The sequence below is a fragment of the Thalassophryne amazonica genome, chromosome 10 (assembly GCF_902500255.1).
Source record: "Thalassophryne amazonica chromosome 10, fThaAma1.1, whole genome shotgun sequence".
Classification (NCBI taxonomy): Eukaryota; Metazoa; Chordata; class Actinopteri; order Batrachoidiformes; family Batrachoididae; genus Thalassophryne; species Thalassophryne amazonica.
In genome coordinates, this window is record NC_047112.1 from 7,352,805 (window position 1) to 7,374,729 (window position 21,925).

The following is a 21,925-nucleotide window of genomic DNA, read 5'->3' on the forward strand; positions in this document are numbered from 1 at the left end:
GTCTTATTAAATCATATTTTGGGGGACTGGGCGGTGGTTTTCATAATTGTTCACTTGGATGTGGGTATTAAATATTATGACGGGTTTATTTCCTCAGCAATTGCGTGTAGCTGCCAGTAGTACTAACATACAAAATTAAATAACGTGAAAATTTCACTCAGCAGAAATACTGAGCGATTTCTGAGATGATCCACTAGGACTACATCTGTTTTCATGCCAGAAAACTTCACACTTCAGTTGACAATCTAAACAGCACTGCACCAGGGTCAAGCACACAAATACTTGACAGATCCTTAACCTGGTTCTGATGGCTGGAAAATCCCAGATAATTGAGGTCTGAGGAGCTACTGCAGCCTTAATCCACCTTCACAGCCACTGGGTGACAAGCCATCACCTCCTCCGCCTGATCCACCAGAACCCCTTTAGCTGTCTCATGTTCAGGGTTCCTGTTGGGCATTCATGGCCACCATAGCGGCCACAGGGCGCACAAGGTCCCATTTCACCCCAGCAGACAATCTTCTACTTGATTCATTACCCAGGTGTCACGACGTGGACGAGGGGTTGGATACTGAGTGACAGCGAGCTCAAATAATTCTGACGTTGTCATGTGGAATAGACCAGACTGTGAAAACGTTTAATGTGACGGCAACAATTTGTCAACACACAGGATTTGTCAGTTCTGTTTGGTCCTCACCAGCATCAGTAACCATAGCAACTGACCGCTGACCATCCAGTGTAAAGAGGCGAGCGAAGGAGCCACAGAACTCCTTAAAACGTGTTTCTTGATTCAAGCTGTTGGTATCGTTGGGTTTTAAACATTTTGTCCTTAATGGAAATTAGTTTTAAACTATTCTGAGGTTTCCAAATAAATCTTTACCACTTAACACTCATAGACACGTTGATGTAAGTGATCCATGTGTCATCAGGTGGTGGCTTTCTGAGTAAATTGTTCCATCTTTTTTTTTTTTTAATAATTTAATCATGGTGATGAAATTGTCTTCATTCTTGTCATTTGAGGCAGATGTTTATGTGGGTTTTCGTGATTGTTTTCCATGGAAGTGGAAACAAGACTAATCTGCGAGTCTATGCTGGGAAGGCGTTTCCCCAGAACAGCACGGAAAACGCAGTCGACTTCCTCTCGCTGTCATCGTGATGTCATCACTTTGTTTATGATAGCTAAATGTTTGATTAACCAGCCTCATCCGACTGCAAAAACCACACTTCCTGCGCGCGCGCGCGCGCACACACACACACACACACACACACAGAGAGAGAGAGAGTCATGAACGGAGGTCAACATTCTTCACACACTGTAGCCGTTTATTTGTTGCACAGAACAGAAATGTGCTTTTTATGGTAACAAAAGCTTTAAAAAAAATGCTCATTCTCAGATCTGGATGTTTTCATTTAATTTCTCAGACAACTTGCTGCACATTCATATAATTTAGTAAACAAAGCTGATAGTGTCACCTAGCAACAGAAAATTATGCACAAAGAGAAAAAAGACTTTTTTTTTTTTTTACAAATAAAATTCTTTTTTTAATATAGTACAATCACATCAGCTGTCAGTTTAGTTTGCATAGTCTGTATGAAAATGTTTGATTCCCTGAAAATTCATGAAGAAGCTAAGTCCCGCCCTGTGTTTTTTTTGCAGGCCAGAAAGCTGAAATGCGTTTGTGAAATTTTATTATTATTTGATTTATTTCTTAAAATGCATTGACTCTGTGATCAGTTCTGCTCTGGAAAATGTCACCAAAGCTGCGTTCATGTTGTCGAACGCATTAATGAAGTCACGTCTGCTTTTCTACGATCGGCTTTAACAAATCACCAGGAGTGGAGCCCAACTGATATATTGACCGATTTGAACCTTTCACGAACATATTGGTGTTACGTTTGCAGATTTGAAAGCTTTTACCAAATAAACAATGCAGACAAACAATTTGGCTGTTGGAAATGTTGTCATGGTGTCATTACAGTACTGTGAAGCATGGCTGGGACCCAGTCACCCCTTGGTGACATTAGCTGTAAGAGACAAAGGGAATATGACCAGTTGTCAGTCTATTTTATGTAAATGCTGATTGATGAGACACGGTAACTGGTAGTCTGAGGGAAAGCAGCGTGGAGAATGTTGGTTGGTTGTTGGTTATAATTGAAACAAAGTGAATTTTTAAACTGTATAATGAATTAAATGTTAGGTATTATTGCCATGTTAAGGTATATATTGGCAGATATGCCAGTATTAAAAGTTTTATTCCCTGATATCAATCAATATCGGCTCCCCCAAAAAAAATCCATATTGGTTGGGCCGAAACAGGATTCAAATTATTTTCAGTCATCTTAAACAAAAACACAAACTTCAAACATAACAGTAAGTCCCTGAGAGGGGGGAAAATGTGCACATAACATCACAGGATCACTGATAAATTCTAGGATTTGTGGCAGTTCTATTTACTATGGAATAGATTTGTGGATCTGATGCTGTTGCGATAACTATGACTATGCTAAGGCCTATGATGGATAATTAAGGTATGTATAGCATCAGTAAGGATGTGTTGACCTTGATTAGGATAGAATTTACAGGAAAACAACACAATTTAGCACCTTGTACAAGTCTGAAATTTGACCTACAGAGACCTTGGCCTTGACCTAAATGATTGACCTTTGACTGACCTTGTCAGGGCATTTCTGAGATCCAATTACATACATATTTGGTCCAGATTGTAGGGAAAACCAAATTCCTTGATAATGAGTCCTATAGTCTTGGTCTTTGCCAAAACTAACCGTTTCAGGACAATTCCAGGGTTGACCAAATCTGCACAGCAAGTTTGATAGAAACTAGTCAAAGACTCAAAGACCACCCACTGACCTTGATCCAGTGATTGACTTTTGGCAAATTTGACCTCCCCTGGACAATTCTAAAACCCGCTTACATACTCTAATTCTGGGGTCGCCCTTCATCCACATACCGAGTTTGACCTAAATTTACTAAAGGACCTGCCAGGGAGGACTAAGGGAACAAACCAACAAGCAGACGCAATGAAGTTAGGTTTCTACTCCATCCCTCACAGGAGATTAAAGCAAAAATGTCAAACATGGTCCAATCCGTACCCGTAAATAAGAAGACTTGGAACACAGATCAGGGTGATGCACTTTAAAACAACAAATAAAAAGGAACGAACCGAAGTAGGGGCATGCAGATTGATCCAAATGTCTGTAGTATCAATACTAAGATTGATACTGGTATCACATCGATACTATCCTGATGTGTTCGATACTTTACTTTTCAGTTTCTTTCCCCTACACTAAGTACATTGCTCCCATTTCATCAAAAACACCACTCCTTTCCTGTCTTGTATGTACACTTAGCTCCTCCTCCTTGGCTCGGCTGTATTTTGTTTGGGAGACATTTTGTAATATTGTTTCTGAACAAAAATCTCTATCTTGAAAAAAAAAATTAAATAATTCTTGTGTAATATTATGCATATTTCATGGTTGAAAATCGTGTCCATAATAGTAATAAAAAATAAGAATTTTTATCTGCAGTAGAAAGCAAAAATCACAATCATTTAATAGTCATGAAAATGTTTTCGGATTGAGCATATTGATGATGTGTTCACCTCGTAAGTCATGACACACTGCTCTCCCCTATCAAAGTACATGAGCTGATTTTAGAAGGTATTGTGCTGGTATCAGCGATACTGACCCTGTATATACTTGGGATTGGATTGATACCAAATTTTGTAGTATCGCACACCACTGAACCAAAAGTCCAATTGTGTCTTCTCTGAGATGTTGGACTGAAGTTATTTTCCTTGAAGCATATCTTCATATGTTGTGATAAAACTCTGTGAACATTGATTAAAATCCAACAAACTGTTCTAAAGAAGTTACTAGACTGATGTAGAGAGGGTGATATTTAACACTCATTGCAGGAATATTAAAAAAAAATGTACATTACATAATAACACTGTCATAACTCATGACTTCATCCTTGAAACATCCATTTTCTGAGGCAGTTTCCTTGGGGATTAATAAAGTCTTCTAATTCTCCAGATTTCTTACATTTTGGCTTAACTCTCTTATTAGTCTTATTTTTCATAACTGAACTTTACTTTGCAATATTACAAATTCAAGGTTCAGTTCATTTATTTATACAGTGCAAGTAAGGTGTCGACCTTACCGACCCCATGAAGGGAGCATGTTGGCTTCTTTGTCCGGCAGTGGCCTCTATGACATCATAGCTTGCTGTTGATGGCAGTAAGCAGAGAAACAGTCTGAATAAACGTCATCACTCTCCACTGGAGTTTCTTTGGTTTCTGCCTTCCTGGACGTCAGCGCTCTGCAGGGTTTCCTGGTCAATTTGAGTTCTTTGCTGTCCCTTGAACCTGTGGCATTCATTCCTGCAGGCTGTTGCTGTGGTGATTTGTGATGGCCTTCTGGTAGTCCTCAGAGACGTTTAAGTGGTCCGTGACTGCCGGGTGCTCATAGCCACGGTAGTAATGGCCGCTTGTTTGCTGGGCGTAGTACAGGAACTGTCTGCCGAGCAACGGCTCCACCTGCCAGAGATGAAGGTTCACAAAGTCAGTTTCTGAAACGGAACTTCATTACGTAGGGAAAGTTTTCAGTTTGCTAGCTCATCCAGTTAGCGGGTTATGGTTCACACTGGCTCGTTCTAAAGCATTAAAAACGTGTTTGAAGCTGAACTTGATCTTTTACGACTTTAACTGTTAAAGTGTCTGGAGCTGTGGGTTTTACTTTATACGCTCTGAGCATGGAGATTGAACTGAGATGCAGCATCAGAATAAGAATGCCCCTATTCCACTGGGCCCTGTTCTATTACCGTCCCCCACGATCCAGAAAAAAAATGCAAAAAATGGAATGAAATGGCCGGCATGCCTCCTATCAACCTGGCTGCAAGCCTGGCAACTGGCTGGCTTATAAAGTGCATACCTGGCAACTTGCTCGAAAATGAAAGTAAAGCTGTACCCAGCTGTGCGTCCCTGACCAGAACCTCAACAAACGCTGCTTCTGCTTCAAATTTTTACCCCAATGGAGCATAATACAAGTATCAAGCTGTAGGACAGTGGTTTTAAACTGATTCCAGAAGGAGTCGAGAAGATGCAGGTTTTCTTTCCAACCACCTGCTCCACCAGGTGATTTCACTGATTAACCTCACTCTGAGCAGATGCAATCAGTTAATCAGTCGATTTGTCGAATCAGGATGTAATTTGTGAACAGCTCGAAAATTTCTCCCTGATTTCAAAACTGGTGCCAATGATGGCCGTAACTACGGTGTGTACAGAGTTTGATCAGCATCAAAAATGGTTCAAGGAGTTACTGTGATGCTTCCAAACGCACCCTGATTTGCTGTTCAGCATTAAACGGGAAGGAACAGTGCTCTGTGGAATAAGGCCATAAGAAAAATTGTAAAGCACGTGGATCTGCCACAAGTTTGGTGTGTTGCAGTGATCAAATATGGTGAGAGTCGTGGTTGCAAGAATGGCTCTGGTACTGGGAAACTGAACCATGGGGGTGCGGTACCTTCAACCGTAAACATTCCAACAAAATCAGCTGCTGTGAAAAGCTTACAAAAAAATATCAGCTGTGCACGAAAAGAATAAAAGTAAATAAATTATTTAAACACAACAGATTATTGTATTTTGTAGGATCCAGGTTGCACCCGAGTATAAGTCACAACTGTCCAAAAATGCTTCATGGAGATTAATAGATAGATAGATATAAGACCCAGGAACACGCTGGAGAGATTATATTTCCCAGCTGGCTTGCGAACACCGTGGGATCCTCTGCGAAGGACTTGGCTGAAGCTAGGGAAGTGTTTGATGAGCTGCTGGCTCTGCTGCCACCAGACCCGGATAAGCGGCCGGAAATGATGATGTGTGTCTCTCACACCAGTTTTTTTTTCTTTTTTTATAACATGTTTTACAAGAAACGCTATGGTTCATCATGTACTAAAAACAATGACAATATACCAACGCACATGGACTGGAGAATGGATGAGATGCGTTTTGGCCCATTTGGACAGATGTCGTGGTCAGATGGGCGGAAAGATAAAGGCGAGTGCATTGTGTGTTTACTGTCTTTTTTATTTATTTATTTATTTTTTTTACATATAAGTCACACTAGAGTATGTTGCAAGACCTATACTCTGGAAAATACAGAAGTTCTTGCTTTCAGGGACAAACTACCTTCTTCACTATTGTAAAAAATAAATAAATAAAAAATTGCTTTGTTGCTTGATGGGCGTTCCCAGGGTGTGCACGCCAACATCTCCATAAGATGTCTTGTAAATCACTTCAGCTGTTTTTTCTGGTTACAAAACCAGCGTTTTTAGATTTTGAAGTATTTATTTCTTGCTAACTTTGACAAAATATATGAGATAAAATGTTAAAAATACTGATTTATTAAAAAATACAGCTGTTTTGGAGCGTATTCCGACATATTGGATTGTTTTGTTTGAGCGAACAACCAGCTGACATCCCATTGCGTATTCACTCGGGTTGACGGTTGCCGTGTCACGTCGCTCAGCATTCACTAAACAGCCAGTCAGATTGAAAATGAAGGGCAAAGCATTCCTTTGCGGTTGCTCGTAGCTAATATGGCCATAGCGTAAACCACATGAAGGCACACAAAGAGAGCAGAATGACTTCAGCCACTGTTGCTGTGGTCCTTAAAGTTTAAAGTCTTTAAAGTTCATTATCACCTGGACAGTGAGCATCCTCCTTTGTCTCTGCGGGTCCAAACACTCGTCTCCGAAACTCAGCAGGACCTGAAAGCGAGGTAGCGGCCGTCCGTAACTCTGGATTTCTGATCACAAAAAACACAAAAATAACAAATTCAAATGATTTGAGGAGATTTCCATTTGAAGTGATGTGACCTTTTATTTGTTGTTACTGGAAAGTGATAGTCATGCTGTGTATCAGGCATGTGGGCGGGAATGAGGTGGCTGTGTAGAAATCATGTGATCATCTTAATGTGAAATTCTGGTTGACTCAATCTTTGAAGGTAATCACAAAAATTACGGGGGGGGGGGGGTATAGTGTAGTTCAGTGTGTGTGGAAATAATCTGAATATAGATAAAATGTGGTTAACATGGTAATCCTTTGATTTTTGTTTTGAAATCCAGCAAGTCATAATAAAATTAGCCAATAATGTTAAAACACTCATATTCAAAACAGTAAAATTCATGTTGTCTTAATATTCTCTTTGGTGTAATGGATTACCCTTGTTTCATTGACTGTAGAGTCCCTCTTCCTCACAGAATGTAGATTGGGGATCATTCAGTTCAGATATTTAATTTATATAGCACCAAATCACAACAAAGTTGCCTTAAGGTGCTTCACACAAATAAGGTCCAACTTTACCCCTAAAGCACACAGGCGACAGTGGTAAGGAAAAACTCCCTCTGATGATATTGAGGAAGAAACCTCAAGCAGATCAGACTCAAAGGGTGACCCTCTCCTTCGGCCATGCTAACAATTACAATGTTTTGCAAAGTTTTACAATGCTGAAGAAACAGAAAATAGAAAATCAAATAACATACTAATATAAAGAAGATCTTACTTATAAAAACTAAAGGAGTTACTTGGCCGGTTGTGAAATGTCTTGAGGACTAATCAAGAAGTCTCACTGTTCTAGAGTAAACTTGGATACCTCCTACCTGCACAACAGACACACTTCGCTGACACGTCCAAAGTGTGTTCTACCAAACTAACCTTTCCTCTGCTTGCATTGGGTTAGTCAAAGAAAGGAGGATTGAAACAGACAAAATCTGGAGATCCAGTCATGATACCAAACCACTTTAGGACCCACAACACTAGGGGGACGTCAGAGTTCACAGCATACATAACTGAAATTATGTACGACCTAGCTGGCTTTATCGCTTCAAGCTTGACATTGACTAGAAACTTGCCATCTGCTGCACTTAGCGGAGGAGCAGCTCCTAGTCTGTGGGACTTCCCCCAACACAGGACTCGGACATATAACCTCACGTAGGAGGCTGGATGACTGAGGCTAGTGGTAAAGATTGTGGCAAAGTGTGTTGTGTTATTCTTTGCCTTGGTGTGGGAGACGGCACCCAACAACACTGACAACATGGACTCAGTCTTTCTTTTCTTCCACTTAAATTGGAGTTATTGTTGGGTACGTTGTTGATGCTGAATTTCCGCCTGTTGTTGTTTGCACTTGTTTGTGTAAATGACGTGTTTGATGCGTATGTTATCCGTATTTGTGTTAATACTTGGGAATACAGATTATTTGCTGGGAAGTATTCCCTTCTCCTGTGGTTTCATTAATGACACCATCACCAACTAACTTTAATGACATTCAAACTATTTATATCGTGCCAAATCACAACATAAATCACCCCAAAGAGCTTCGCAAGGGTAAGGTCTAACCTTAGCAACCCCCAGAGCAAGCACGTAGGCAACAGTGGTCAGGAAAACTCCCTTGGGTGATCTTCCTGTCAGTTTAACAAAAGTGATGTAGTGTCTTGATGTTTGGCCTTAATGGTTCAACACTTTGGTCATCTCAAGAAAACAGTTCAGGTACAACACAGAATACTACTTTTACTGGAAACAACTGTCGTTGAAGTAATTTTCGTGATATACTGTGTTTTTGATATATACGTCAGTCTTTTTTGTCTCTTTTGTCTTTGTATTATCCATTTACTGTTCTTTATCTTGGCTTTGAAGGTTTGAGCTTTGGCTACAATACTGGTATTGGGTTCTTTATTTTCCGAGAAGGAGTTGTTGGTTTGAGTCTCACCTGTGAGGTAATCCTGCGTGTGGAGGACTTTACAGGTGACCTCTCTCTCCAGCTTATTGGGTTTGTCTCCATACGGCAACAGTCCTCCCTGCCAGTACACTCTGCTGTGACACAGCCTCCGGGCGTAGAGTCCGTCAGGCGCCATCCACAGGAGCACGCCCCTCTCCAGGGAGGATGGCGAACTGGGCGAGCAATCCTCCACCCTCCTCTGGGCCGTGACTGCCTCCAGTGGCAGAGGCACCAGCTCGGGACCGCCAGGGGGCAGATAGTGCTTCTCCTCTGGGGAGCACGGAGTGATGTGACATCCCTCTGGGCTGGACGTGGTCACCTCGCGCACCAGAGAGTCCCGGAAATACACGGATACATGCATGCGGAAATCTGGAAGGAGACCAGGGCCGACGCACAGGTCAGTGAACACGTGAATGATGTCACAAAGGGTCTTTGTGTATTCGTGTGCGACGTCACAGCTCTTAGCATCAAGATTTCACCTTTAATCACTGAATGTAATTTGCCACGACACACTTCTACCACTTCAGATTCTCTGTTTTAATAAGACTGTAAATATTGTTGGCCGATGTCGGTATTATTAGTTTTTTAGCACTTTTTGAATTGTTGAGTTGTTATAACTGCTTAAATAATCCACTGAATGATGGCATTTTAAGACTTCTGAAGTAATTGTTCTGGAATGTTTCCAAGACATTAAATTTGGTGTCCAGTTTTCTTTATTTTTCTTTTTTATTTTGTTTTTGACAAAAGATGGGACTCAAACTTTATATGAAGCCAAATGTTTAGAACTGTTTGATCTCATTAAAATCTTTTAATTCTTAGTCTATTTCACAATAAATTAATTATTTCATTCATTCATGCATTAAGCCCAGGTTACACGGTTTTGTCCGCGGGTAGTACGTAGACCGAAGTTCGCGGTAGTTCCGGCTGTTTTCGCGGTGGAAAGGGGTGGAGCATTTCGCCGGCATTTTGAGCACCGTAATAGCCGCAAATACGCGGATAAAATGCCGCTAAATCCGCTGAATAAAGCAGAGTTTTGACGCCGTACCATCCGGCACACATCAGGCAACGGGGGTTAATACTCAGTTCTATCCTTTACAATCGCAGGTTAAGACGCGCGTGAGAACGGCTGTGTTCTGCTGCCGCCGATAATGCCCTGTGTACCGCTGGATTTATCCAGGCAAATCCTGCATTACTCCAGGAACTTTTGCTTATAGGCACCGCCCCCAGAGTATAATAGGCTGAAGCAGCTGTCAGTGCAGCGGGAGGGAGTGACAGGGAGATCATCTCTCACCCTTTTCTCTCTTTTTCCCCTCCTCAACGTGTTGCTCGTTTCCACCACAGGGCTACCCCTGAACCAGACCTTGGTAAGTCCTTGCCGCTGCCAATTTTATTTTAGGAGGTATACTGGAGCTTCTCTGCAAAAATATCTGGAGCTGGCCACGAGTGAGGGACCTGCATGCAGCGCAATAGCGTTTTTATATTGACCGCCGCCTATCGGCTGTTTGGAACGCCGTTAACTGGGAGGTCCGCTAGCGCCACCGTTTTGTTTGCCTCTGTCGCCGGTTAAAACGCCTTTGAGGACGCCGATGTGGGCTCTATCGCCGTTTTACACGCCGTTGGTTAGGGATACAACGCCGGCCGCCAATTACGGCGGTGTAAACTGCGGCACTACAGGAAGGGGCGGGATAACACGGCGATTAAAAAGTATCAAACGCCGTTGTTTGCGTTGTCTCCGTCGTCAGGCCACTTCTCCGGGAGCGCTCCCGAAATTATTCGACATGTTGAATAATTTTTTCGACGATTTCCGGTGAAGCTGGAACCAAACCACGCCCCCATGCGCCGGCGTTAACTTCGGCGTTCAATCCCTAAAATTTCCCGAGGGGGCAAAATCTCTGCCGGGACACTTCCGGGAGAGTTTACCATCTATGTGTAAACGGGGCTTTACAGGTATTCTCAGTTTACTTAAAGGTGTATTTGCTTGTATTTACAGTTTTGGGCTTTATTTTAATATGTTAAGTTCCCAGTCATAATTAACGCTGTTAGTGTTGTCACGTCTGATCTTTAGCCCCGCCCCCTCTAATGAAAGTGCTGGCGAGCGCGCGTACCTGAGAGGGCTTCTGCAGATCTCATGCTGGTGTCGAATGTGAAAGATGAATGCTGGCAGTCAGCAGGTGCGTACGAGTAAATCGAAGCTTTGATCTGGTACCCTACACACACACACACACACACACAAAGGATAAGTCAAGATCAACACGAGAAGACAAGATCCTCACTTGACTGCTCCGAATTAATGCAAATTATAAACCAAGATTAAATACTTTTAATTTGGAGCCCTTCTAATAATTACAAAGTGAAACCAAATATTCACGTATTGTGCGTTTAGTGCTAATAGCGTTCTGCTGCTAAAGGTATCTTTCATGGAAGAAAAAACATTTCATTCACACCATCCTAACATTTTTGCTAGAGTGGATACCTAAAGTGACCAAACGCATCATACGGTTAAAAAAAAAAAAAGAAAAACAAAAAGAACTAATTGTCGTACATAAATCTCACCAAAAATGTAAAGACACCCATTTTATGGCAGGCTGGACATTTTCAGTGGGTTTTATGAAATCAGACAATTACACCGTTTAAAATAATAATAATTTGAGAAAACTTTTTTGTTGATGTTTTAGTTTTCGCAAATTTTATGGGCAGTGTCGGTAAGTAAGTGTAGTTTTTGATTAATCCTAAACCAACATCTGTTTGAAAAAAACATTTGATACAGGTCATTAATTTTAATTACTTTGTTGTTCTTTCATTCTTTGTTAATTTAATGTCACAAAAGTAACAATACTGGATGTTCTTGATCATGTTTCACATTAGGAACAGGAACTACCCTGAAAAACTGTAGAAGTCCTGCTTTTCATTGACTTTAGCTTCGTAAAAAAAAAATGGTGACACTTTTGAATTGAGTGAACAACTGAGACAAGATGAAATCTAAATTGGTGAAAAAGTTCAACAATTTTGAAAAGCAAATAATTGTTCCTCATTAATAAAGGTGGAAAATGTCACATTTTATCAGCCAACCTCCCAGTTTCAATCAATTATTGGTAATTTGTATTAAATGTTATTTTTGTCATTTAAATTCCCCAAATGCAGTTTAAATTATTCAGTCACACAACCTAATTATATTTAACTGCTTAATCAGAGTGCATCTAAATAATGAGTGTTTAAGACTGCAATGGCAAGAATATTTACATATTACACAACAATCTCAAATATTCTTACCATTGCATGAATGGAGACTATTCATTATTTGTTTTATATGACACTTAATTAGATGTGTGCTATTTTACTTAAAAATAGAGGTGTTATTTTTTCTCAGGGCAGGAATCGGAGAGCAGCGGGACATGCCAGCTTGACCGCCATGCCGCTGAACAAAGCCAGAGCCTGAGGATTTTAAGGGTGTGTGTGTAAACACGTCTACTTTCTTGACCCCATTGAAAAATCACAATAACAACTTGTCCATTCCTTTATCTGACAGTGTTTCAAGAGCTGCTAAAGATGTCCCTGAGAACACTATGGCTACTAGATTTCACTTCCTTGTATCATGAATGCATTTTTTGTGAGAAGCTAATGGAGATGTGCAATAGTGCAAAATGGAGGGGTGAAAAATGCACAGATAGGACAAAAAAATGCACAAATGCTAGTGATGTCACCCATAGAATTGCATAAATAATGAATGTCACCTGACATGCAATCCACCAATTAGTTAAAGATCTATTTAGGTGTCATATAACGGTAACTGGTGTTGCATAAATCATTTGTTTCTTCATAATTAAAATCAAAATTCTGCTGTCTGGTCCAAATATAAAGCGTGAAGCCACGAAACAATGAAAGGTGTAGTGGTTGACTCTCATGCTGACGGGCTTCTTGGCTCAGTGACGAATGGGGGGGGGTTCCACTGTACCGTTCTCCATGGGCGGGCCCTGCCACGGCAAACTGCGTGTCGGATACTGAGGGAACGGCAGCTCGGGCAAAGACGCCTGATCCTGGAAATAGTCTCTCCAGCCGCATTCAGGGGTTGAGAGGTACTGAGGCATCTGCAAAGAGTCAACAAATGTCGCCAGTCAATTTTTTTTTTTTTTTTTAAATAAAAGATGCTTATTTAAAAAATAGAAATTGGCTTTCGTAGATGTTGTGATCCCTGCTGGCATTTTAACAAGTCAAAAAATTAATGGAAAAAAGCTGTGAATTTGAATTGAGCAGAAAGAATTTTAAGTTGTTGTGGCATAAAGCCCGTGAAGGTTCTTTTTTTTTTCCAAGTCACTTATTCAGCTCCAGAGCAGAATTAAAGCATTCCACGTTTTAAAATGTGTCTGTGTTCGTGGTGTGTCGTTGCTCGGTTCATCCATTCATACAACGTTTGTTCATCCAACCTGTACGTCTGTGTGAAACTCACCTGAGTCTGCAGGGCAGGGTACGGCGAGTGCACCTGGAAGCTCATCGGACTCAAAGGACTGTCGTCCTGTCTGGGCCCTAAAGCAAAAAGACAGAAAATTTTGAATCATTGGTGAATTGTGAAGTGGTGACTCTAAACTGACTGCAGGTGTGAGTGAGAGTGTGAATGTGTTTGTGTGTCTGTGTCAGTCCTGCGATAGATTGACGGCCTGTCTGAGGTTTAGGGATTAGCCGACACATTGCGTATCATAACTGTATCGTGGAGCCTGGATTGAATCGTATTTTTTGTAATGAAATGATTAATTAAATATACAATTAGGAAACTGATAACAACAGGGACTACAATTTATAGTTCGGAATCATGTTTCTTTCAATGTAAATATCCATCACAGATTATTTTCTACATCATTAGTGTGAATATTGAAGTAATTATGTATCATCATATGTATCAAATTGCAATAGGCGTATCGTGATATGTGTTTTACAGAGCTAGTGTATTGTACCACCCAGACTCATGTGTACCCCCCCAGCCACTGGGATAGGCTCCAGCCTCCCTGTGACCCTAGTTTGGAATAAAAGAGTACAGAAAATGTATGTATGGTAAAATCACAAGTTACGGCTTTCAACTGGTAGTATGATGACTTTAGAAGACTATTCTATGCTGATGATAGTGTAGTTTATCAAGACAAATGTACAGTGGAAATGGAACGTTCAGGCACCTTTTGGGCTTTTACCCATTTTTACAAATTAATGCTGCATTTACACATAACGACAAGTCATGAATGCCACGAAGTACACATTCTTGGCCGGTGATCACGAATGTGATGATTCAGGGCAGAGGCGTCAGGTGTCCTCTGGAACTGCTGCAACCTGTTACTACACGTTACCATTAATGGCACGTGTTGTTGACGAATTATCAGGAACCATTACGCACGGTCAAGAATAATGTTCCGCATTGTTGCATGCTGTTGCATGCTATCGCACCTAACAGTGCATCGTTAACTTCTGTCACATTGTGAATGAGGCAAATTGTCTCCACACACACCCATATTCATCCATCCGTCAGTTGCTGAACAGTTCACATTGCTCCAGTTTGGTCCTCAAAATCCACAACAGAAGAACTTTGTGACTGCATGCTTACTTGGGCTCTGTGCCATGGAGTGGCACAGAAAGGAGGAAGAGACTGAGAGCCAGATGTTGGCTCCACGCGGCTCTCGTCTCGCTCGTTTTCCAAAACATCAGGTGCAGCAACAGGTGGAAAACCTGCAGGAGCGCCCTCAGGAGAATTGGAACGAAGCTTTTAGCTGACTCTGCATCACTGTTCTTCAGCATACTGCAGCAATGAAACTGAATGTGGTGCAGCAGGGTTTAATTGTGCGCACATCAGAGAAGAACACTCACGTTCTATCAAGGATCACCACTTATCAAGATGGATCAACACACTCAGTTGCGACCTCCTCGACATGAGGTGAAATGAGGTGTTGTGTGACATTCGTGGAAGATTTTTTGACAGCCAAAAACATGCTCCACGAAAATCACGAATATCATGCACCAACACGCACTATTAAGAAACCTACTCAGATGTGTTAAGTCACGTTAAGAATGTCAGGAATTTGCCAAGAATGACGCAGATGGGTGATTCTTTAACTACGGGCACTATTGGCCTTGTAAATGTAATTTCCACCACACCATTGCCTTACAATATAAAGCACCTTGGGGCAACTGTTTGTGATTTGGCGCTATATACATGTGCTCTGATGTTACTGTTTATCTCCATAGAAACTACCCACGCAACCTTTCATACAAACTTTTTAAAGGGACATTATTGTTGTGGTGGAAATTACGGCAATAGTGTGGGACAACTACATTTCAACAGTTGTATGACATTGAATACCCCAATTATGTTTTGATTATTTTACTGATATTTTATTCAAATATATTTTAAAACATTAGAAAAAACATTTGTTTACTATTCATTTTTATCATTGAAGATCATAAGTCTGGGTGTGGGACAAGCACAAAACAGCAATATTTGCATATAATGATGCTGAAAAGTGAAAAAGTCATCATAGACTACTAGGACAAATTTCTTAAAACACTTTCATTGTAAAGATAACTATAAAAGTGTGAAATTTCCCCTTTTTTCTTTTTTTCATAAAATATGATCAAGGGACATAAAAGTGCCCGTAGTCTAAGAATCACTCAGATATGACATTCGTAACGCATCTTGCCTATGTGTAAACACAACATTACTACAAGCCAGAATAAATATCCACCTTCAGATTATTTAATCTTATTTTAATAAATAACATTAAATAGCCAAAATAACACTTTGATTACAGCACAACAAAATTGCTAGATCAGAACATTTCCAAGTCACTGAATATCTCTTGAAGTTCAGTTTAATCAGTCATTAATTCATGTAGCAAGTAAGACACACTACAGCAAATCTATCACCAGTAAGCTCAAAAACAAATTCAGTGTGCGCAAAGAAGCTTAGTGAGGGAAGCCACCAAGTCACCCATGACAACTCTGAAGGAGACTGTGCGTGCAACTTTTGTCTTTCGCTTCACCAGTCAGACCTCCGGAGTGGAAAAAGAAAAATCTAAGCTCAAATCTTCCAGGTGTCTTTTGGCAAACTGGCTGAATTCAAACTCATGACCTGCAGCTTTTTGGTGTGAAGCAAAAAATTACAACATAAATGTGACCACATAACAATGCAGAATTCTGCATGATGAGATCGATCAACTGTAGTCTAGACTTTCATCTATCTGTCATGATCATGTTTCATTTAACTTCTGTTGTGTGTACAGTTAAAAAAAAAAAAATATATATATATATACACTCAACAAAAATATAAACGCAACACTTTTGGTTTTGCTCCCATTTTGTATGAGATGAACTCAAAGATCTAAAACTTTCCACATACACAATATCACCATTTCCCTCAAATATTGTTCACAAACCAGTCTAAATCTGTGATAGTGAGCATTTCTCCTTTGCTGAGATAATCCATCCCACCTCACAGGTATGCCATATCAAGATGCTGATTAGACACCATGATTAGTGCACAGGTGTGCCTTAGACTGTCCACAATAAAAGGCCACTCTGAAAGGTGCAGTTTTGTTTTATTGGGGGAGATACCAGTCAGTATCTGGTGTGACCACCATTTGCCTCATGCAATGCAACACATCTCCTTCGCATAGAGTTGATCAGGTTGTCAATTGTGGCCTGTGGAATGTTGGTCCACTCCTCTTCAATGGCTGTGCGAAGTTGCTGGATATTGGCAGGAACTGGTACATGCTGTCGTATACGCCGGTCCAGAGCATCCCAAACATGCTCAATGGGTGACGTCCGGTGAGTATGCCGGCCATGCAAGAACTGGGACATTTTCAGCTTCCAAGAATTGTGTACAGATCCTTGCAACATGGGGCCGTGCATTATCCTGCTGCAACATGAGGTGATGTTCTTGGATGTATGGCACAACAATGGGCCTCAGGATCTCATCACGGTATCTCTGTGCATTCAAAATGCCATCAATAAAATGCACCTGTGTTCTTCGTCCATAACAGACACCTGCCCATACCATAACCCCACCGCCACCATGGGCCACTCGATCCACAACATTGACATCAGAAAACCGCTCACCCACACGACGCCACATACGCTGTCTGCCATCTGCCCTGAACAGTGTGAACCGGGATTCATCCGTGAAGAGAACACCTCTCCAACGTGCCAAACGCCAGCGAATGTGAGCATTTGCCCACTCAAGTCGGTTACGACGACAAACTGGAGTCAGGTCGAGACCCCGATGAGGACGACGAGCATGCAGATGAGCTTCCCTGAGACGGTTTCTGACAGAAATTCTTTGGTTATGCAAACCGATTGTTTCAGCAGCTGTCCGAGTGGCTGGTCTCAGACGATCTTGGAGGTGAACATGCTGGATGTGGAGGTCCTGGGCTGGTGTGGTTACACGTGGTCTGCGGTTGTGAGGCTGGTTGGATGTACTGCCAAATTCTCTGAAACGCCTTTGGAGACAGCTTATGGTAGAGAAATTAACATTCAGTACACGAGCAACAGCTCTGGTTGACATTCCTGCTGTCAGCATGCCAATTGCACGCTCCCTCAAATCTTGCGACATTTGTGGCATTGAGCTGTGTGATAAAACTGCACCTTTCAGAGTGGCCTTTTATTGTGGGCAGTCTAAGGCACACCTGTGCACTAATCAAGGTGTCTAATCAGCATCTTGATATGGCACACCTGTGAGGTGGGATGGATTATCTCAGCAAAGGAGAAGTGCTCACTATCAGAGATTTAGACTGGTTTGTGAACAATATTTGAGGGAAATGGTGATATTGTGTATGTGGAAAAAGTTTTAGATCTTTGAGTTCATCTCATACAAAATGGGAGCAAAACCAAAAGTGTTGCGTTTATATTTTTGTTGAGTGTATATATATATATATATGTATATATATCACTGTCCAATTCACCGGGATCATCATCTTATTCTGGCTGCTGTCGTTAGGGGGTGCCAGAGTAGATAATCATCAATCTCCCTCTCACCCCGTCCTCTGTATCTTCCTCTGTCTCACCAACCGCCTGTATGTCTTTCCTCAGCACATCCATAAACTTACTCTTTGCCCTCTCTCTTCTCCTCCTGCTTGGTGGCTCCATCCTCAGGATCCTTCTCCCTATATACCCTGGAACCCTCCCCTGCACATGTCCAAACCATCTCAATCTCACCTCTCTGACTTTGTCTCCAAACTCTCCCACCTAAGTCGTCACTCCCAAAGAGAATTGCAACATCTTCAGCTCTGTCTCCTGTCTTTTTTTTTTTTTTTTTGCGCCGCCACCTCTCAGCTAGACAACATACCTGGATTCTCTACAGTGCTGTAAATGTTCCCTTTCACCCTTGCAGATGAAAAATGAGTCCTGCCACCGTTCCCCACACACTCCACCCTGCCTGCACTTCCTTCTTCACCTTACTGTCACACACTCTATTATGTTGACAGTTGACTTCCCCCTTGTTTAAGAGCATATCTCCACCTCACCAGACTAATCTCAACCTGCTCTGTAATCTCACTGCAGATCACAACATCATCTGCAAACATCACAGTTAGTGCAGACTCCTGTCTGATTTCAGCCATCAACCTGCAAATAAAAAAAGGGCTCAGAGCCCATCCTTGACCTAATGCCACCTCCACCTTGAACCCATCTATAATTTCTACTGCGCATCTCACTGTCACACTGTCCTCAGACTTATCCTGCACCGCACTCACATATTTCTCTGACACTTTCTGATGCAATACCACAACTCTTCTCTTGGCACTCTGTCATAGGCTTTCTCTAAATCCACAAACACACAGTGAAACTCCTGCCTTTTTCAGTTTTTCTCCATCAGAAGAGGTTGCGTTGTTTGTGGTTTTAGAGGAAGCTTATGATGGTGCAAGGATGAGTTGTGGTATGATGATGACTTTTATTCATTTTACTTATTTGCATGCTATTTTTGTCTTGATGCATTTGTATTACATTCATGGTTTTACAAATGAGGCTCAGACTCGGTAACTCTACTGTAGCGTTGCAGTTCTGAATGCAGACTGCAGCAGTACTGTTAGTGTTTGTGCTTCGTTATACCAAGAAACAATATTTCACTCCTTTAAGACCTGAACATGTTGTAGAACAACACTACGGTGATTTAGCTAATAAAACATTTATCTGCCAGAGTTTATTCATTTGTCTTATTTGTGCCATATTAAAACAGTTTAACAGCTGTACTATTATTTTTTTTTTAAATCCAGTTTGGAGGCGGGACTGACTTTTCTTGGTGCCCTCGGGGATGATGCGGTACACTTTATACGGGTCCGAGATGTCCAGCTGACTTCGTTCTACAAGTTCCTCAAAGTCATTACTTTTGTTGAGGGCACAGCGGAGCCGCGTCTTCCAAGTTGGCGGGTCTGGCTTGTCGATTCCTTCCCGAAATTTGCCCTTGAAAAGGGCCCAGGCCTGGAAAAAAAATCACCAATAAGGAAAGATGAATCTTCAAGTTCTGGAAACTTGAAATCCAAAGCTGTAAAAGAAAATGTCTTTTACAACGTAGCAGACTTTGTAAAATGAATGTGGCTGAATTATTAGCTAGCTAGCTAACCTCACCTACCTTGGTACTTTAAAATGCTTAAAAATTGTAAGATACTATTGTGAAATGTCATCAAACTTTTAAAGTTCGAAATATTTAACCTGGTGCACACTGTGAATATCTACATTCTCATATTTATTTATTTATTATTCTTTACATTATTTAAAAGATAATTTTGGAAATGATGGATTCTGTGCTTGTGCAGAAGCCTGCTTTTATTCTGAAAGGCAGTGTCAAGTTGTTTTGTATGGAAGTCTGTTTTAGACTTTTTGGAGGAGGGGGTGTCTCCAAAGTACATTTTCTACAGTTGCTAGTGTTTTCTTTTATACAATAATTAAACTGATGTTCTGAGACTTTCATATAAGTGTATTACTATGATACAGTTTCATAACAGGATAATCAGAGCCTCATAATTAAATGGTACTATGTCAATATAATGTGTAACGAGTTCCCATCTCACAACTGAGATGTTGCCTCATATTAATGACATACCTCATAATAACGGTCATAAGAGATTCTCATGAGATATATTAATATTAAATAAAATTTTTATGAGATAGTATATTACTACTATATACCAATAACAACAAAGCAAATTTTCTCACTTGAAATTTAAATTGGAACTAGAAGAAAATTTTTGAATAATGGTGACGTACAATCTAACAAAGATAAGTCAGGGTCATGTTCAGTTATGACAATTATAATTATGGGACCCATTTTAATGATGGTAATAAGACAGTACCTCACAATAACATGCTTTTTAAGATAATTATTTAATTACATACCATAATTAAGAAGGGGCAAAAAATTGTTAAAAAAAAGTTTTGTGTCTCTGGTGGATCATAATATTGACTTCCCACAAGCACACTTGTTTAGACTAAACTACAGTTCACAGTGTACTTTATATTACTTTACTTCAAATAGTTACATGCACTGTTACATTTAAAAAACAAAACATGAAAACTCAAGTGTACATTATTATAACCACACCTCTATTATTAATATATTAATATGTGTACTATTGGTACACACTTGTTTACATTAAACTTCCTGCTTTACAGTGTACTTTATATTACACTACTTCAAATCAAATCAAATTGTGCTGTGCTCTTTGATACTTTTACAAATAATAATAATAAATAAAAACAGTAAGCCTCAAATGTGCACATTGGCAAATAGTATATACTTGTCTGAATTAAACTGATGTATACTTCAAGTAATTCAACTTGTTCATTTTTTACCTTTACAAAAATTAGTAAGCCCAAAGTGTACATCATATTGGTGCATGAAATAGTACAGTTGTTTGTGTTAAACTGGTCTACTAAACAGTTTTCACTACACTTTACTTCAAAAAGTTTACATTTGTTAGTTTTACAAAAGTAGCAAACCACAGGCATTATCATTATAAACACATTTGTAAATTAGTATACTTAGTATTGTTATACTAGTGTACATTTGCTGTTGTTAATAGAGGTGCACACAGTGTACATTATAGTACAGTATGTCAAAAAGTTAGTTTTTTTTGTTACTTTTATAAAGAAGTAGTAAAACTTAGGCAATATCTTTATAAATACATTTCTAAATTAGAATACTTAGTATTGTTATACTACTTTTGCAAAGATGCTGTAAACTTCAGGTATTATTATACTTAGTTACACTAGTATACATTTGTTCACTATAACTGCACACGGTGTACATTAAATGTATTTTATGGTACAGTACTTAAGTAGTTAAACTTTTTAATTGTGATCTTTATATTTATGAAGGTAGTAAACCTAAAGTACACATCAATATATATACTATAGTGTAATAGTACACTTGTATTTAATGTGCATTAAATACTTTACAGGACACAACTTTCAAGTACTTAAACTTTATTTTAAATTGTGATATTTGCAAAAAATAAAGTAGTAAATGCATTTTTACACTTTGCATTACGCTGGTACTCTTAGGTACTTTCTAGTACAGTGTTTGAAAAGTGTTTATATATATATATAATTGTATTTATTGCACCTTAAAGAGCGCCGCGTCCTCGTCCCGGTTGTAGTCCTGCTTCCCGGCGTGCTTCCAGGGAATCCTGAAGATGGTTTTGTCGTCGTTCTCCCAAACCAGGCCGGGATATTTCCCGCAGTCCACCTGCTCGATCAGCCACTGGCGCAGTTTTCCGTTCCCGCCGCCGCTCGCGCTCCCGTAATCCGCTTCAGGGTTCATCTCAGCGCCAAAGTGCTCAGAGATCCGCGCCAAAAGAGTCTCTGCCGTCCCACGCAGCGCGCGCGCCCCGTCACCCGAGAAACCCGACAACTTTTGAAATCAGTCAGAAAGTCGGAGCGCCGCTTAAATCCTCCGCGGGGGGGCGGAGACCGGCAGAGGATGCTGAGGGCGCACCTGCCTCTTCCGCCGGCGCACAGAGGCGCACAGAGGCGGGGGGGAAACCCTGCTGCTGCCGGGCACGCCCCCCCACTCCGCGTGGAAAGTCAAGAAGACGGAGACCAAAACAATTCTGTGAAGTGACTTAAAAACAACAGCGCAAAGTTTTAATTTCCACCTGAGGGGTGA

General features: G+C 40.6%; 1 protein-coding gene across 1 annotated transcript; it reads right to left on the reverse strand.

Moving 5' to 3' along the window:
• Positions 1-1,542: 1,542 nt before the first annotated feature.
• LOC117518275 (interferon regulatory factor 4-like) lies at positions 1,543-21,657 on the reverse strand. Its single transcript, XM_034179373.1, has 8 exons — positions 21,383-21,657; positions 19,053-19,239; positions 13,238-13,314; positions 12,746-12,878; positions 10,899-11,000; positions 8,785-9,162; positions 6,722-6,825; positions 1,543-4,556 (listed from the first exon to the last, which is right to left on the reverse strand). The coding sequence occupies exons 1-8, from the start codon at positions 21,578-21,580 to the stop codon at positions 4,395-4,397; spliced, it is 1,341 nt and encodes a 446-aa protein (XP_034035264.1). The 5' UTR covers positions 21,581-21,657; the 3' UTR covers positions 1,543-4,394.
• Between the last annotated feature and the right edge of the window lie 268 nt (positions 21,658-21,925).

What these genes read in the sequence shown, in the direction of transcription:
- LOC117518275 (XM_034179373.1), bottom strand. Translation starts at nt 21,580, where the DNA reads ATGAACCCTGAAGCGGATTACGGGAGCGCGAGCGGCGGCGGGAACGGA. An exon ending in ATCTGCAGAAGCCCTCTCAG is followed by an intron (nt 9,163 to 10,898) that starts GTACGCGCGCTC and finishes GTCTCCTTCCAG; the next exon opens with ATTTCCGCATGCATGTATCC. An exon ending in GGAGGATGCTCACTGTCCAG is followed by an intron (nt 4,557 to 6,721) that starts GTGATAATGAAC and finishes CATCTCTGGCAG; the next exon opens with GTGGAGCCGTTGCTCGGCAG.